At 48.1% G+C, this 17,646-nt stretch overlaps 1 protein-coding gene and 1 long non-coding RNA gene across 2 annotated transcripts in view; one reads left to right on the forward strand and one right to left on the reverse strand.

Moving 5' to 3' along the window:
* RRP12 (ribosomal RNA processing 12 homolog) overlaps positions 1–10,821 on the reverse strand; it is a 30,154-nt gene extending 19,333 nt beyond the window's left edge. The window contains exons 1-11 of the mRNA XM_043597133.1: positions 10,683–10,821; positions 9,894–10,123; positions 7,555–7,638; positions 6,283–6,359; positions 5,444–5,549; positions 5,107–5,223; positions 3,813–3,951; positions 3,591–3,718; positions 2,613–2,711; positions 1,870–1,961; positions 93–204 (exon numbers count right to left, since the gene is read on the reverse strand). Coding sequence (XP_043453068.1) covers positions 93–204; positions 1,870–1,961; positions 2,613–2,711; positions 3,591–3,718; positions 3,813–3,951; positions 5,107–5,223; positions 5,444–5,549; positions 6,283–6,359; positions 7,555–7,638; positions 9,894–10,123; positions 10,683–10,821 — 1,323 coding nt within the window. The remainder of the gene's footprint in view (positions 1–92; positions 205–1,869; positions 1,962–2,612; positions 2,712–3,590; positions 3,719–3,812; positions 3,952–5,106; positions 5,224–5,443; positions 5,550–6,282; positions 6,360–7,554; positions 7,639–9,893; positions 10,124–10,682) is intronic.
* On the forward strand, positions 10,117–12,487 carry LOC122493084. Its single transcript, XR_006299815.1, has 2 exons — positions 10,117–10,312; positions 10,772–12,487. It is a non-coding gene; the product is annotated as an uncharacterized LOC122493084 (long non-coding RNA).
* Positions 12,488–17,646: the final 5,159 nt, after the last annotated feature.

Raw genomic sequence — 17,646 nt, forward strand, 5'->3', positions numbered from 1 at the left:
GGAGGTCTAGGGTGAGCTCTGGGAGAGACAGGGCAGCCAGCAGAATCTTCTGCACTCCCTGCTTCCCCCACTAAAGCTGGGGCTGGGGGTACCTGAAGGCTCTGAGAGGCAGCCGTCACCACCTGTGAGTGTGGGGAGAGGAGGCAGGTGGTCGCAGTTCCAAAAAAGCGAGGGAGGTGGCCCAGCCCCAGGTCCCGCTGCAGTCTGTCAACACAAAAGGCTTCTGTGGAGCCTGGCCCTGGGCCTCAAGGCCAAGAAGCCCAGGTCCAGTGACAGTCACTGATCTGCAGGGTTCTACAGGGTCCTTTTAGTGGGCAATTTTAAAAAGTGCTGTCATTCAAGTAATAGCCGCATGTGGTGAAAAACTCAAATAGGTCTTCAGAGTATAAAATAAAAAGCATGCTTCCATTATCACAACCTTCTTTTGGACTGACCTTCAGATGCACTTCCCAGAGGAATATCAAGGTTAGGTTTCTCAAATACTCTTCCAGAAGTTGTTATACGTATACAAACATATAAAGTAATGACACGTGCTAACATCTACCTACCACTTTTCATATGCCAAGCGCTGATATAACACACATTCGTTCACTTAATCTTTGCAACCACTGAGATTAATTCCCATTACCATTCCCGTTTTATAAGTAAGGAAACTAAGGCACAGAAAAGTCAAGTAACTTGCCCAAGGCCACTCCGCTAGTGAGAGAGGGGCATCAGGATTCATATCCTGCTAAGTCTTGCTCCAGAGTGTGCAGAGTCCTACCATCCACGCTGTTCTTGATGTGTCTTAGGGGTCTTTCTATGTCAGTATGCGCGTATCTACTTTGGTAATTTCTAACGGCTGCATAGTATTTCACTGTATAGTGAACAGTCCCCTCTGGGGGCACATTTTGGTTATTTCTTGGTTTCTAGGGTTGTCATTACCTATAGCATTGTAACAAATAGCCTGGGAAGTATATCGTGGCACAACTGTGGGAGGCCTCCTGGTAAGATTAATACAGAGAAGTGGACTGTAAGGCTATTTTGCTACTTTCCAGAATTTCCAGGTAAAAGGTGGATGGTGTGGGAAAAGGACGTGGGCTGGAGACCTGCCTTTGCTCCTCAGGAGCGGCGTGACTAGCTACCTCACAGTGCTTCTGGGTCAGCCTCATGAGACAGGCTAAGCCCTTCCTCCCAGGGTGGCTGTGATGGGTGACAGGAAGCAAGGATGCCAAGCACTCAGCACGGTGCCTGAGAGAGAGCGGGAGATGGGAACCCCTCAGTGGACAGGGGACAGACATAGCATGGTGGAGACACTCCACCAGGACTCAGAGACCCTTGTTCCAGGGAAAACGCAAGTCACCAACTGATACACTTATTTTCTCTCCTTATTCTGGAACAGTGGCGTGTCGAGTAGCTACTATGAAGTGGCCAAGCTCAAATATATCATAACAGACACACAGTAGAAACTGGGTCTGCAGGACCATGAACCCCAGAGGAGGGGACCATTAGCCCAGGTGGGGACAGGGGTGAAGCCACAGAAAGTGGACAAGATCGTGTGAGAAGGAAACCAGCTACACAGGACTCAGGGGCTGACAAGAACCAGGATGGAACTCGGGCGCTCCTGGCACCCTAGTGTGGTGCTCTCAGCCATCTTGTTGCCCCTCAGAGCTCGCTCATAACTGCTCGGGGAGGAAAGCACTGGCTCTAGCTGACACAGGCCACACCATCCTGCCCTGTGCCTCGCAACCACAAGAGCTGGTCTGTAGCACACTCAACAAGGAAATGCCGCCATCCCTCTCCAGCTCCTGGCTCATGTCCCTCCCATCTGTACTGCAGAGCAGGTAGCCTAGCTGGAGGTCCTAGGACACCCCCCCACCACACCCCTACCTGACCAGGTTGATGTGGGCTTTTTCCATGACCGTAAGCCAGGCCAGCAAGGGTTGTAAGTCATTCTCGCTGGGAACATAGTCATATAAGGCCTAGAGATGGGACGGGGAATAAGCAGATGACTGAGCAAGTGTGTTAACAGCAGCCTAATGACAATGACCCCTTCCCATCCCCACACACTAGCACGTCCCAGTGACAGGCCTGCACACGTGGCCCTAGAACTCACAGCCCCCTTAGCTTTCCCAGGTCCTGCCTTTCTGGACTCCATGAAGCCCTTCCAGTTCTGCTCCTATGAGATCAAAGTCTCTAGAAGCAGTTGAGTAAAACTTGAGTCACACAACCTTATGGATCTCACAAAAGCCCCAGAGCCCTTCTCTGGAAAAGTGCATGGGCAAATAATGCACATTTTGCAAATAATTTGGGGGGTGTTTATGCCCTCCTTCCTCAAATCCATACAGGGATCCCTAAGTTCGAGAGCTTCTGTTCAAGGTGTGGGTTATACCACGACACAATACTGAAATAGTTTATAAAGTAAGTGAAGAGTCAGGGCCCACAGCTCCTGTGGACACTGATGTGGCTTTGGTGGCCAGTCTCCTGGATGCCTGCCTCCTGTCTGCTCATCTAGTGGCCTCCTCCTCTGGGGCAGCCCATCCAGCCCACTCAACCTCACTGTGTAGACAAGTAACATCACCCCCATTCCCCACGCCCCAGCATTGTAATGCCCCTCCACCATCAGGCCTCACCGTGATGATCTGGGCGTTGAGCTCTGCTGACAGGGTGCCCAGGCCGGGCTTGGCGTGGAAGAGGCTATGAAAGGCCTGCATGGCACAGGCTGTCACCAGCTGGAGAGGACAGGTAGGCTTAGTGGGGAACCGCAAAGCCCATGGCTGCCCTGGGCTCCTCAACCTCCTACTCTAGAAGCTGGGCTGGAGGGAGACCCAGGGCCCTGACCTCGAGCATGCCCCCCACACCTGCACACTCAGAGGACTGTCACTTCAGGAAGGCGTGGCAACCACTGAAAATTTTGAAATAATTTAAACAAAGTTAACAGAGAAACATAAAATATTTTTAACATAATAGGCTACAAAAGCAGACTATAAGTGGTGTACACGCTATAATTTATGCCTGTATTTTCATGTTTTTATCTGTGTTGGTTTATCCAAAAAAAAAAGGCTGAAAGGATATACAGCAAGTTGTTCTGAATGAGTTTTTCCTTTTAAACAATGATCGTGTGATTTATGTGACGCAAACTTTAAAACACACATGCGAACAAATGCTACAAGAGGATACGTAAAGATTAACAGAATTCTGCCAGCATGACAGAAATGCAGAGAATCGTTTTCTGCATCTTTAAAGCCACTTTACGGATCTGTTAGTAAATAAGCAAAAGAAAGAAAAAAGAACCGCGATTGTGACTGAAACAGAGCTCAAGCCGGGAGAGGGCTGGCGCCGTACCAGCCTTACCACAGCTCTCCCTTCCCCTGACCTGCTCCCTGAGGCCAGCTCCCAACGGGACCAGGACCATGAAGAGAGCCTGGTCTATCCGACACCAGCGATGGCTGGGGTCTTCGGTTGTAGGTAAGAGCAGGGTTGGGATGGGGAGACCCTAGGCCCTGCTTCTGGCCTGAGCAGCAAGTTCCCAAGCATCAGCACCAGGGGCCCAGGTCTGAAGCTAAGCCCCCCACCCCGGCATGCTCCTCTGGCTCCTGGGCTGAGCTCACCACATGGCTCAAGGTCATGACCCTGAGGAGAGTCTCGCTGCAGCTCTTCACCAGGCCTTCTGGGAAGCAGGGGAGCAGGTCCCTCAGCAGCGTCAGCAGGTGCAGCGTGGTGGTGGCCTCCTTGGAGCCTGGCACACAAGAGGGGGCTGAGCCTCCAGCCCACTCTCCACGGCGAGCCCCGTCCTCCACCCCCATCCACCCTGCTGTCAACCTGGTTCCCACCTCCAGACTTCTCAATCTCCTGGACGCAGAACTTGGCGGTGGAAACGGCAGCAGGATGATGGGCAGGGGCTTTTTCACCAAACATGAACTCGCTACCCTTGAGGATCGAGCACACTCCATGCTGGGCAGCTTTCCGGATCTGAGGGGCAAGGAAAAGGGGCTGGGGCTGGGGCCGGGTCAGCGCTCAACCAGCAGCTTCGGTGCTTGTCACAACCAACCGACAAGCATTGATGGCATGCCTCCTACATGGCCGATGCTATGCCCAGGCCTTCCTGTGCGCAGACTACTGAGCTGGGGAATGAGACAAACCTCGGCTCCAATCCCTGCTCTCCCACTAACTCAGCAAACGGCCTTGAGCAAGCCAAACGCTTCATCTCTGAGCTGCAGTGTTCTCATCTTTGCTACAGGGATTCGCTTACTCAGCCAGTCACCCGGCAATACCAAGTGTGCATCAAGCCAGGCACTGTGCTCGGAGCTGGCAGTCTGGCTGTGACCGGAACAAACGACTCACACTGTACTTGGGAGACAGAAAACAAACACACACCAGAAGGTAAAAGTACTTTGCAGACCACACAGCAAGGGTTGTTACTTTTTATAGAGGGGTCAGGAAAGTGTCACTGCAGTGAAGTGACATTTCAGCAGAGACCTGAGGAAAGTGAGGGAAAGAGCACCACGTACACACAGGGAAAGAGGCGTTAGCCTACCTGGGATGGTGTGCTGAGCACTGAGTGATCACAGACTGTTGCTACTATTATGTACTCCCTGCCCTAAATTTCAGGAGGAAACGGAGTGGCTGACCACCATTCACTGAGTGCCTGCTATAAGCCAGGAACTGCGCCAGCCTGAGAGGGACACTGGAGTCTCCACACGCCCTTGCAGCAAGGATGGTATTACTATCCCTACTCTACAGCTGGGAAACCGAGGCTGGGACGGGTTAAGTAACTTGCCCAAGACCACAGCACAAGTAGTAAATCCAGTGTCCAACTGAGGTTGTGGGACTCCAAAGCCCCACTCTGCCCCTTCCTGCCACTGCAGCTAAACTGGTCACTGACCAACGAGGCAGCAGAGACTCAGGAGGGCCGGACACTGAGCATCCCTCCTGTAGGACAAGGAACTGCCCCTCACGTTCTAGAGCTAAGCAAGTAAGGCGTCAGAGGCAAAAAGTAGAACATCCAGGCAAGAAACCGGTCCTCAGGGCAACCTCCCCAATCCCATTCAGACAGACCAGCCCCAGCGCAGTTACCAGAGTGGCCACCGCCCCCCCTCCCATGTTCTGGGGGCCCAGCAGCCTCACCTTGGGCTTAGAGTGCACTGTGAAGCTCAGCAGCCCATGGTACACCTGCAGGGTCACAGGGTAGCTCCAGGCCTCCAGGTCCTGCTTCCTCAGAAGGGTGGCCAGGCAGGAGAGGACCTTGAAAGGAGAGTCAGAGTCTGTCAGCTTCACCCGCTTCAGCCAGGTGGGGAAAGAGCCCAGGTTTTCATCAATTCCAGAAAACTGCACGGGGATCCATCTGAGGTCCACATAGTGCCTATATCCTCCCCCTGCCGCCCCACCCAGGGAGTATCCAAGCTTCAGCCAAACCCGTGGGGCTCTGGAAGATGGCAGAGGGGAAACAGACCCAGACACTAACCCATCGGAGGGCAGAGGTGGAGCCAGTGCTGGCCTGAGCTGACATGATGTTCATGAAGGCTTTGGAGGTATCAGAAAACTTCTTAATGAGCACGGGGCTGGGCACACTGTGGGGAGAGAAGAGAAACGGTCGGAACCCCAAGGGGCCTCCTAAAGCAGCTGGTGCAGGCCCAGCCCGGGTCTGAAGGAGGAAGCTAGACAGGAGGCAGTGCCGGCCCAATAATTCAGCAAGTGAGCAGTTCAGTGTGCTTTCCATGGCACCTGAACTCCGCCCCTCCGCACCTTCTTCACTACCCATTCTCTCTACCCACAAGGTGGGCCCTTACTAGCTCACCTCAATCCTCTCCTCACCTCCTCCCCTAACTGCAAGCCTCCAGGTATCCTGGTGCCAACATCCCAGCCCGTGCCTCCGGCCCCACTCACTGAGCGGGGCCACCCCCTTCCCAGGCACCAGCGCTCACACTCTGTGTACAACATCCCGAGCCACCCTGGGAGCCTCATCAGAATGCCACCTGATACTTAAGGTCCTGGTCTTTTTTTTTGCTGAAAGAGAGAGAGAGAGAGAGAGCACGTGCGCGCATGCCCATGGGCACAAGCAGGAGAGGAACAGAGAGAGAGGGAGAGAGAATCTTAAGCAGGCTCCATGGCCTAGCACAGAGCCCGATGTGAGGCTCGATCCCATGAACCGTGAGATCACAACCTGAACCAAAATCAAGAGTCAGATGCTGAGCCCCCCAGGCACCCCTCTTGTTCTTTTTAACAATTCCCTCATCCTGTTCCTCCTGCCTGCACTCCTTTCTCCGTAAGCGACTTGGGATTCAAACCAGAGCCAGAACTCACCGCTTCAGGACAAGGTTCAGCAGGTAAGCAACAGCAGCCAGAGACTCAGGGGACTCCACTGCCTCCATTGTTGTCATCTGAGGGCCAGACCACAGGGGATGAATGGGAAATGTGTAAGCTGGGGCAAATGGGGTGCTGAGGACACCGTATGCCCAGCAGAATGGTTCTGACCAAGAACACTGGTGTCAGAGGTTCAAATCCCAGCTTTGCCAGTGTGTGATTTAGGCTAGCAATTGAACCTTTCTGTGATTCAGGACCCTTATTTGTAAAATAGAGATAGTAAGTTGTGAGGTTTCACCGAATTAATATAAGTAAATCACAACATGCCTGGCACATGATAGAAACCATACATTGCTATCGAATTTATTTCATTACTCTAGAGCAGGGGCTGGAAGGCTTTTTCTGTAAAGGGCCAGGTAATAAATACTTTAGGCTTTGCAGGCCATATATGGTCTCTGTTGTATATTCTTCTGTATTTGAGCAATCCTTTAAAAATGTAAAAACCATTCTTAGCTCTAAGGCTGTACAGAAACAGGCCATGGCTCAGGTTATTCCCATGGGCCGTAGTCTGCCAACTCCTATTCCAGCAGTGGTTCTCAAACTTTTACACCCTTAACATTTTTGGAGAATTCCCCAAAGAGGTTTTGTTTACATAGGTTATATTACTGATACTTACCATATTAAAAATTAAAAGTCAGAACATTTTAAAATACAAGCATACGCAAGCACAATTAGCTGTCAGAATAATATCATCAGGCAGGCTGTAACTTCCAGAAAACTCCACATTACACTCATGAAAGAATGAGATGAAAAGGCAAATCATGTTCTAGTATTAGTATAGAAATAATTTTGATAGCCTAGCCCCACAAAAAGGTCTTGGCCCCCTAACCCTGCCCCACCCCTGGCCACACTTCACCAACAACCACCACCAGAGTAGTGGATTCTTGTTCTAGAATGACAGTGTAGCAAATAGCATTAGCCTTATCAAACCGCCTGAGAATGACAGCACTTTTGATGTGGTTTTTTTTTTGTTGTTGTTATTTGTTTTTTGTTTGTTTGGTTAATCTCTCAGTCCAACATAGGGCTGAAACTCACGACCTGAGATCAAGAGTCGCATGCTCTTCTGGCTGAGCCAGCCAGATGCTCCTGAAGCACTTTCCCCTATTCAAGGATGTCCTGCTCTATATCCACACACCAGGAGCACCCTTCTTCTCCCTACGGCTCGAGTCACCTGTTGTTGTGAACACCCATTCCCAAGTCACACCCACTCACCAGTGCAGCAAAGTACTCAGTCTCTGTCTCCTTCCCTCCCTGGGAGCGAATCACCTCAGTGACAGCGGCCAGAACAGCACAGATCTGCACGGGAGGGAGAAGGCACTTATGACATCTATTTAGATCTAAGCCTGTCCTGGGACTGGCCTCTTTTCCTTGCTCCCTCACAAACTGTTCTCCTGACAAAGCCTACAGGTAGACAAGACAAGAGGAGCTGCAATCAGAGCCAGGGGTACACACCATGAAGCCTAGCAAACAGGCAGACTCAGATATGTTTGCCAAAATTCCACCTCTAGGACTCGGGTCTCTTACAGGAACACCTGCAGAAAATTGCAAATGTTTATGTACAAGCGTGTTCACTGCAGCAACCAACTAGAACGATACAGCGGCCATCAACAGAGGGTTAATAAAGTACTATCACTACATGGTAAATAATGATACACTCAAATACTACACAACTACTGAAAAGAGTGAGGAAAACACTACATTAATTTAGAAATACTGTTCAGTGGGGAAAAAACTGCAGAACACGGCATATAAAGTATAATCAGGGGGCGGGGGTGCCTGGGTGGCTCAGCTGGTTGAGCATTCGACTTCAGCTCAGGTCATGATCTTGCGGTTCGTGAGTTCGAGCCCCGCATCAGGCTCTCTGCTGTCAGTGCGGAGCCTGCTTCCGATCCTCTATCCCCCTCTCCCTCTCCACCTCCCCCACTTGTGTGCTTACTCACTCTCTCTCTCAAAAATAAATAAAGCCTTCAAAAAATAACAATAAAAATAAAATATGATCTGTAAACCTAACAAAATGTGGGTAAAAAATATACAAAAAAGTCTAGGACAGTAATGTTCACAAGAGGCTACTGAGCACTTGAAACATGGCTAGTGTGACTGAAGAACTGAATCTTTAATCTTAATATTTTAATAAATTAAATTTCAAAATAAATATTTTAGTTATCGGAAAACACAGATTTAAAACAACTTAGATACATGGATCTACTTTTGCGTCTATAAGTTTTAAGAAAGTATACATTTAGAACTTGGAAATATGAACCTACTTTTGTGATTGTAAATGTTAGGCCCAAATCAAGTACTTCCAAAGAAGGTTTAGCATCCAAATGGAGATGTAAGGGTAATATATACTCTAGATTTTGAAGACTTAATATGATAAAAATAATGCAAATCATCTCATTTTATTCTATTTTGTTTAATGTTTATTTATTTTTAAGAGAGAGGTGTGTGTGTGTGTGAGCAGTGAAGGGGCGTCGGGGGGAGGGGGGAGGGCGGGGGAGAGAGAACCCCAAGTTCGATGCGCGGTTCAAACCAAAGAAGCATGACCCGAGCCAAAATCAAGAGTCAGGAGCTTAACCGATTGAGCTACCCAGGACCCCAAATCATCTCATTTTATATTGATTATATGGTGAAATGATAATACTTTACATATATTAACTGTATTATTAAGGTTAATTTCATTTGCTTCTTTTTACTTTCTTTTAACGTGGCTACTAAAAAATTTACAATTAAGTGTTGTTGGAAAGTGCTGGGCCAGGTAGATACATGATGACCATCAACAGTAACTACCACGAAGGAATTAAGTGGGGAGAACAACTTTCACATTTTATTCTACTCACTTCACTTTGGTACCATTTATAATTTTGACATCTTTCAATTTATTTATTTTTTTTTAAATTTTTTTTTCAACGTTTATTTATTTTTGGGACAGAGAGAGACAGAGCATGAACGGGGGAGGGGCAGAGAGAGAGGGAGACACAGAATCGGAAACAGGCTCCAGGCTCTGAGCCATCAGCCCAGAGCCCGACGCGGGGCTCGAACTCACGGACCGCGAGATCGTGACCTGGCTGAAGTCGGACGCTTAACCGACTGCGCCACCCAGGCGCCCCTGACATCTTTCAATTTAAAGTGAATATAAATATGTATCATTTAAAAGTATTAACTAAAAATGACAAATAAAATGTAGCTCTTGTTAGATAAAACATTTCCTATCCATTGTTATTCAGCATTAATTTACTCAACAAATGTTTCTTGAAACTATTCCATGTAAAAAGTCCTGTGTTAGGTATAGTTGACAAGATAAGTATTTGGAATATATTTCTACCCTGAAGGACTTTACACTTAAGTAGGGGAGATGTTGTCGGACAAAAGCAGAAAGTGGAACCTGCCCTAGGAGAGCTAGTAAGTAGGGAACACACAGGGCAGGAGAGATGACGCATCATGCCAAAATACCAGCTGTCACCGGCAGCAGCCAGCCAGCACTGGAAGAAAATAAAGAGACTGAGTCTGACTCCTCCTCACCATCCCGAGTTCTCCTGAACCCTCCCCCCTACCTCCTTGTGGGCAGCCGAGTTGGACTCCCAGAAGCGTTGCACTTTGCTGAAGGTGACATTTGTGCAGTCGGAGAGGCCGCTCAGGAAGGTGGCCGAGGACTTCTCCGTGAGAGCGGGGGCCACCTCTTCTTCCATGGCCGTCTCAGGGGCTTCGCTTTTGCCCAGACGCAGGGACCCTGACTGCAGCTCATTATGCAACTTCACCGCATCAACTGTCAGGTCGCTTTTTCCTGAAAACCGGAGGCACGGGTGAGGCCCCCACTTCTAGCCGAACCTCCTTTTGGCTAGGATCCACCCATACGACAAAAACTAGCAGAGTCCAGGCCCCCAACTCGAGAGACTTCATTCTGAACATAGGCCTGCCTCATCAGCCCGCCATAAGCCCGTAACTTAGCAAACCCAGATACGGAACCCTTCAGGTAAGTTTCTGCTCCCGCGTCCCGACGTTATAATATGCCGATGGGAGTCGACCGGGGTGGGGGACAACACGCAGGGGCTTGGGAAGTAAATGCACTTGTGAAAGCACTTTGTAAAGAGACACTCTAACTATAGCCGAGTCCCAACTTTTGACACCCGTGGAACTCTGGGCTAGTCATTTCCCTATTAAAGACTCAGTTTCCGCATCTGTCTAATGGGGAGAGCGGGCCTTTACTTCAAGCTACACATCCGACGTTCTAGGAGAAGAAAGGTTCAATGCCTGGACCCCGGAGCCTCCTGAGAGGCCCAGACCATCAGACCCAGGCCCGCTAAAATCCCGTCGCCAGCGCGCCGGGGTCCCGACCCCGCTACCTGAGGGCCGGCTGAAGAAGCGGCTACGGGCGGCCTGGCGGTGGCGGCAGATGGCAGGGTTGCTGTCGCTACTATGGCCTTTCTTCCAGCGTTTCAACTTGGCCGAGACACCGGAAGGCAACTTCCCAGAACGACCCATGTCTTCTAAACCCGGACCGGGATTAAAGCACCGGCTACCGGGACCGTGGAAACACGCGCAGGACCCACGTGGACCCGTAGACGGCTTCACTTCCTCTTTCTCTGACGTAACTTCCGGAGTTGCGTCTGTTACTATGGCAAGACAGTCAACATCCGGTTTTACAGTGCCTCCAGGCTCAGAATCCCTGAGCTGCTCAGAGAAGGTTGGTAGCTAGGGAGTCCCTGGGGCTTCTACTCCAGGGCCACGGTTCTCGGCCACCGGAGTGGGCCTTATAAAACTAGAATTCTTTTGCAGGTTAAAAAACAAACGTATATTTATATAATTTTTTGGTAATATCTAATTTCGAAAGTAACGCACGGAAACAAATTTCTTTGAAAGAGTCAAAACCTGGCCAAACCAGAATGAGTGAAATCTTTTGTCCCCAAACGAGAAAAAAAGCAGCCGGTGATGCTCTAAACCCAGTTAGTTATTTTCGTTTAGTACTGGGGATACCCAGTTGCTAAAACCACCTTCCCTCATGGCAGCACTCAGTCCCCTCTCGTTATTCTCTTCTAATCCAGTGTCAGAACCAGCAACCAATCCTGCATTGATTTCCACTCCCCTGCGACCCTCTCCAAAATCTTTTAGCTGGAACCCAAACCTTAAAAAGATACTTTCCTCCCTTGTCTTGGGGTGCAGCATTTCAAGATTCCTCCGGAATTCCCTCCCCCACTTCAAATCAACAAACCTGATTTTGTGAAACTATGACTGGATCCCGGTGAGTTTATCTTGTTGTTTTTAAGTAGTCTCACACCCAACGTGGGGCTTAAACTCACTACTCAGGACCCTGAGATTAAGGGTCGCACACTCTACCAACTGAGCCAGGCTGGTGCCTCCCAGGGGAGTTTTTTTGCTGATTAGGCTTTATGCATTCATTTTGCAAACATTTTTTAGCTCCCACTGAAAAAGACACTTCGATAAGTCAATCTTCCGAATGAAGCAGAAGTTGACAAAATTTTTGTATACAGCTTCTTTTGCCTGGTACAGTGTGAATTTTTCCCCTGGTTTTGGTCTAAATGTTTGGATCCCTGCAAACTCCATCTGTTGAAATCCTATCTCCCAAAGGCAATGGTGTTAGGGGAAATAACACCCCAAAGGTTGGACTTTGGGAAATATTTAAGTCATGATAGTGAAACCCTCTTAAATGGAATTTGGTGTCTTTTTTTTTTTTTAATTTATTTTGAGAGAGAGTGTGTGTACACACAAGTGAGAGAGAGGCAGAGAAAGAGACAGAGAGAATCCCAAGGAGGCCCCATGCTTAGCACAGGGCAGGAGACCCAGGCACCCCTAGAATTGGTGTCTTACAAAAAGATTCAAGAGTGATCCCTAGTCCTTCCATCATGTGAAGACACAGCAAGAAGGAGCTGGCTATGAACCAAGAAATGGACCCTCACCCAACCATGCTGGCACTCTGACCTTGGACTTCCAGCCTCCAGAACTGTGAGAAATAAATTTCTGTTGCTTATAAACTATCAACCCTATGTTATTTGGTATAGGAGCCTGAACAGACTAAAGACATCCTTTGTTCTTAAATATCCTTTTGCAAAATGGTTCTCACAGCTGATTGCAGCTGATCTGTAGCTTGTGAGAAACATAGATCCACCATATAAATTCCATGAAGACAAAAGTTTTGTCTTTGTCACTTCCTCTCCTAGGACCTGGAAGAGCACCTGGAAAATAGTGTAGGCACCCAACAAATTACTGTTGAATGAATGAATGTGTGTGTTGTGGAGGAAAGAGGGAGGACTAAAACGGGCACAAGTTCAATAGGGTCTCAGGTCTTTCTTTTTAATGTTTATTTTATTTTGAGAAAGAGAGAGAGAGAGAGAGCAGGGGAGGGGCAGAGAGAGAGAGAGAGATAGATTCCCAAGCAGGATCTGTGTTGATCAGCGGGGAGCCGGATCTCAGAAACCATGAGTTCATGACGTGAGCTAAAATCAAGAGTCTGATGCTTAACCGACTGAGCCACCCAGGTGCCCCTCAGCTCAGGTCTTGACCTCAGGGTCATGAGTTCAAGCCCCACATTGGGTTCCATGCTGGGCATTGATTCAAGGATAAATGTAAATACCAATAACTGTAATTAGTCTTTACTTAGCCAAACTGAGATGGTCTTTGACCCCATAGATAGAAACACAAAGCTCAAAACATACATTTCTGGGGGAGTTAAGAAGTACCAAAAGTTGAGCGTTGGTCCAAGAACCAAAGAGCTAAGAATGGAGAGTAAAGGGAAGGCCAGGATGAAATTCATGAAACTGCAGTGTTGGAGCTAGAAGCAGACACCTGAGGGGTCATCAAGATCACAGGTCACAGGTCACATGCCAGTCAGGGTCAATACTTTTACTGTTCTGCAGTAAAGCAAGTACAATCCAGTGATGTTGATGTTCAAATGCCCTTTCTTTTACAAAGCAATAGTGAGACTAAATGGAAGGGTTTTTTTCTTTTTTTTTTTTTACCCCAAACACTATGATTTTCCAAAATGAAGAGTCGACAAACTTTTGTCAGGTCTTCTTTTAAAAACAAGTTTATTGGGCACCTGGGTGGCTCAGTTATTAAGCATCTGGCTTCTGCTCAGGTCATGATCTCATGGTTCATGAGTTCGAGTCCCACATCACGTAAGCACAAGCCCCAATTTGGGTAATCTCATGCCCTGCCTCCAGTGAGCCCTGCTTCTCTCTCCCTCTCCCTCTCTCTCTGCCCCTTGTGGGATTTTGCTCTCTCTGCCCCAGCTTACTTGCACTCTCTCTAGAAAAAAAAAAAAAAGTTTACTGATGTGTAAAATTCAAAATATCTGTAAGCCAATTTTCATTGGAATATCTGAGCCAACTCTTCATTTTGCCAAGTACAGAAAAGGTGAAGTGATTTGCACAAGTTTCCATGGCATGGTAGCTTATTTGATGAGACACAGAAGTAACCGTAAAGGAAAAGATTGATAAACTAGAGTACACTAAACGTAAGAAATTCTGCTCACAAAAAAGACACCACAATGAGCACTAAGAGGCAAGCAGGAGTGAGAGAAGATATTTGCAATACATAAAACTAACAAAGTATGGCAGAGTTTATAAAGAAATCCTACACATCTAAGAACAAGGCAGACAATCCAGTAAGAATGGGCAAGAGACCTGAACAGGCACTTCACCAAAGTGAATATTCAAATGGCCAATTAACGTATGGATGCTAATAACTGATGCTTAATCTCATTAATCAACAGAGAAATGCAAATTGAACCCACAATGAAGTGCCACTATGCACCTACCAGAATGGCTGAAATTAGAAAGACTAGCAATACTCAACATTGGTCAGGATGTGGAGCCACTGGCCACATATGCGACTGGAGGGAGGAGCAACTGATGCGCCCACTTTTGTGTGGTGGTTTCTAGTAAAACGGAATGTATGCCTTTTCTGTAGTCCAATCCACTTCTGGGTATATACTCTACAGAGATGTATACTTATATGCATAAAAGACATATATTGTAATGTTCATAATAGCCAAATATTGGAAATGATGTCATATACATCAACAGCAGAGTGGATAAATAAATTGTGCTATATTGGTATCATGAAATAATACAATATCCAACTGTATACAGTAACGAAAACAAGCAAACTACTGCTACATGCAACAGCATGTATGGTCTAAATTGAGAGAAAGACTCCAGACACACACGGAGGAACATTTTGCATGATCCCATTTAGAAGTTCAAAACCAGACTTTGCTAATATACAGTATTAGAACTTGGGATAACAGTTACCATGGTGGGGGTAACTGAGAGTGGGCATACGGGGTTTGGTAATATTCTGATTTTTTTTTTAATTTGTTAAATGTTTTTATTTATTTTTGAGACAGAGAGAGACAGAGCATGAGCAGGGGAGGGGCAGAGAGAGAGGGAGACACAGAATCGGAAGCAGGTTCCAGGCTCCGAGCTGTCAGCACAGAGCCCGACACGGGGCTCAAACTCATGGACTATGAGATCATGACCTGAGCCAAAGTCGGATGCTTAACTGACTGAGCCACCCAGGCGCCCCTGATTTTTTTGTATCAGAAGAGAATTTACATGAATGTCTTCACTGTGTCATAATTCATTATCTGTGCACTTATAATTTGCGCACTCTTCTGTATGTATGTTATTCTTTTTTTCTTCTTTTTTTTTTAATTTTATTTTTTTTAATTTACATCCAAATTAGTTAGCATGTATATATGTATGTTATTCTTGATTGGTTTCCTAAAAAATAGAAACTGCTCCTGGAATGCAGAGCAAAGAGAGCACACTGAGAAGGTGTCACTGCAGAGAAAAGAACTCAGTGCTGACTCTGGGCCTGCACTTCCAGTCACGGGAGTTAATACATCACCTGCCCACAGAGGCCACTCCCGGGACACAGGCTGAGACCCGGTGGTAAGGCTGCGAAAAGGGAACTGGTGGCCTGAGGAGGAAAAGGAAACCGGGTTTGGAAACTGTTGTAAGCAACCTGGTGCTCATTACCAGGGGTCTAGATGTGGGGACAGTCACTGAGAGAAGACATAGAAAATGTTGGTTAAAGTCTGGTCTTACTTTACGCATGACGCTGAGCAGGGATTTAACCTCTCTGAGTGACCATTTCATATTCTGTAAAGTGGTGATAATACTGAACCCATCAGGCTACCCTGAGGATTCAATATAAAAGTGTGTGTTTATGTCAAAATAGGTACAACTCCAAAAATGTTAGTGGCACCTTGTGAAGGGTGTGGTGGCTCACCTTTGTCACCAGAGGGGGCTCTGCAAACAGCCAGTTAAAACTGAAACCCTAGAGAGAGGCAGCGATACCAGCTGAGCGGGCGAGGATTTTGCAGATCAGATTGGGAGATGAAGAGGCCCAGGCGGGCGGCAGTCTTCCCATCCTTTTCCCTTGCAGCAGACACCTGCTGGCCTCCAAATTGAGTCTGCTACATTAATGTTTATTTTTGAGAGAGACAGAGACAGAGAGAGACAGAGCTTGAGTGGGGCAGAGAGAGAGGGAGACACCGAATCCAAAGCAGGCTCCGGGCCCTGAGCTGTCAGCACAAAACTTGAACTCACACATTGCAAGATCAAGACCTGAGCCGAAGTCGGACGCTTAACCGACTGAGCCACCCAGGCGCCCCCGAGTCTGCTGAATTATAACTGGGTACGGCCTCGGGACGAATGAACTGTCTGGAATGGGCCGGGCCTCCATCCGGAAGCATGCTCTCAGAGCCTCCTCTGGAAGATGGTGTCAGGAGAAGGGACGCGAGGCATCCAGAGGGCCTGAGCATACTTTCTCACATTCTGCACAACCACCTTTCACCTTTCTTATGAAGGACTAACTTTGCTGTCCATGAATTCCAACACCATCCTCCACCCAGAGGAATGAATAAGCCTTCTCCGTGATAATCCATACAATGTGTGGCTCATAAGGACCACACACATTTGTAGAATGGGGCCTGTGCTTAGACCCTCTGGGTTAGAATCCAAGTACTACCACTTGCTGTCTGACCTTGAGCAAGTCACCTTACTCTCTACGCCTCAGTTTCCCTGAGCTATAAAATGCCAACCCATAGGGTTTATGAGAACTAAGTAAGATGATAATGTGTAAAGTGCTTATTAGCACACTGCCTGGCACTTTTGGTGAGAAAGCAATAAATGTGAGCTCGCTATTATCCCAAAGCTCTTCTCGAGTTCCCAAACGCCTTCTAACCTATTATGTAACTGGGGAGGACAGAGCGGTATCCTCATTTCACAGATGGGGAAACGTGATTCCAACGGGTTCAACGACACCCCCGGTGTCCTACAGTTGGTCGATGGGCAAAAGCCAAGAGATCCAACCCTTAGCTGAGGAGCTCCCTCCTAACCACCGCTCTCAAAATTGTCTCGGAAGTTCGTGTGGAGGGCCGGGGGCTGCCGCACCCAAAGCACTCAGCCAAGGCCAACAGGAAAGCCATTTTTAGTCAATCAGGCTGTTATCTGTTATGACACTGGACAGGAGGAAAGGGAAGTTGAGGCTTAGCCTCTTGCCCCAAAGAGGAAGCAGATGGATGATTTGGGTGTTTAACTTGGGGCTCGAGTTCTGGGGGAGGAGGAAGGCTTTGTCGCCCTGGGGAGCCCATGGTGAGCAAGGCAGTGAGTGGGCTTACAGCCGCTCTGGAGGATTGTCCTAACTGCCGGAGCTGTGTCAAAGCCCAGACTTTGGATGTATGTAGGCGAGTCTGTGTTTGGAGCCACATCCCAGGTGTGACTGGGGGCAGGTGACTGAACTTTCCGAGCCACAGTTTCCTCATCTGAAAATGGGGCTGCTGTTCTGAGGCTAAAATGAGATAATACATGCAGAAAGCTTAGCCCCGGGCCCGGCACATTGCCGCGACAATAGGCTGCGCGTCCCTCATCTTCTGGCGCATTAACACTCCATTTGGCCAAAGATGAGCTTTTAAGAAGAGCTTGCTTTTTCTAGACTAAGTCTGGGGGGATGAGCAGATGGCCTGGTGCACAAAAGGGGACCCAGACTATGAAAAGGACTGAAGTCTGGGCATGGTGGATGTGCTCTTACTCAAAGTGGGGCCTGCCCCCGGGGTGGAGTCCACCCTTGTTTGCCACGTGACAGTAGGTGTCCATGATAGGCAGAAGGGAATATGGGTGAGCGGAGACCATGTGATTGCCACTCTAACCTGGCTTTCCGATGCCCCCAAATTCATTCTTACTCCAGAATTAGGCATTTCCCCGCTTACTACTTCCAACCCCCCCGTTCATGTCAGGGCCTCTGTATCAGGAATGAATTGTGCACAGCTGCTGTGACAGAGAC

Source organism: Prionailurus bengalensis, chromosome D2 (genome assembly GCF_016509475.1).
Source record: "Prionailurus bengalensis isolate Pbe53 chromosome D2, Fcat_Pben_1.1_paternal_pri, whole genome shotgun sequence".
Classification (NCBI taxonomy): Eukaryota; Metazoa; Chordata; class Mammalia; order Carnivora; family Felidae; genus Prionailurus; species Prionailurus bengalensis.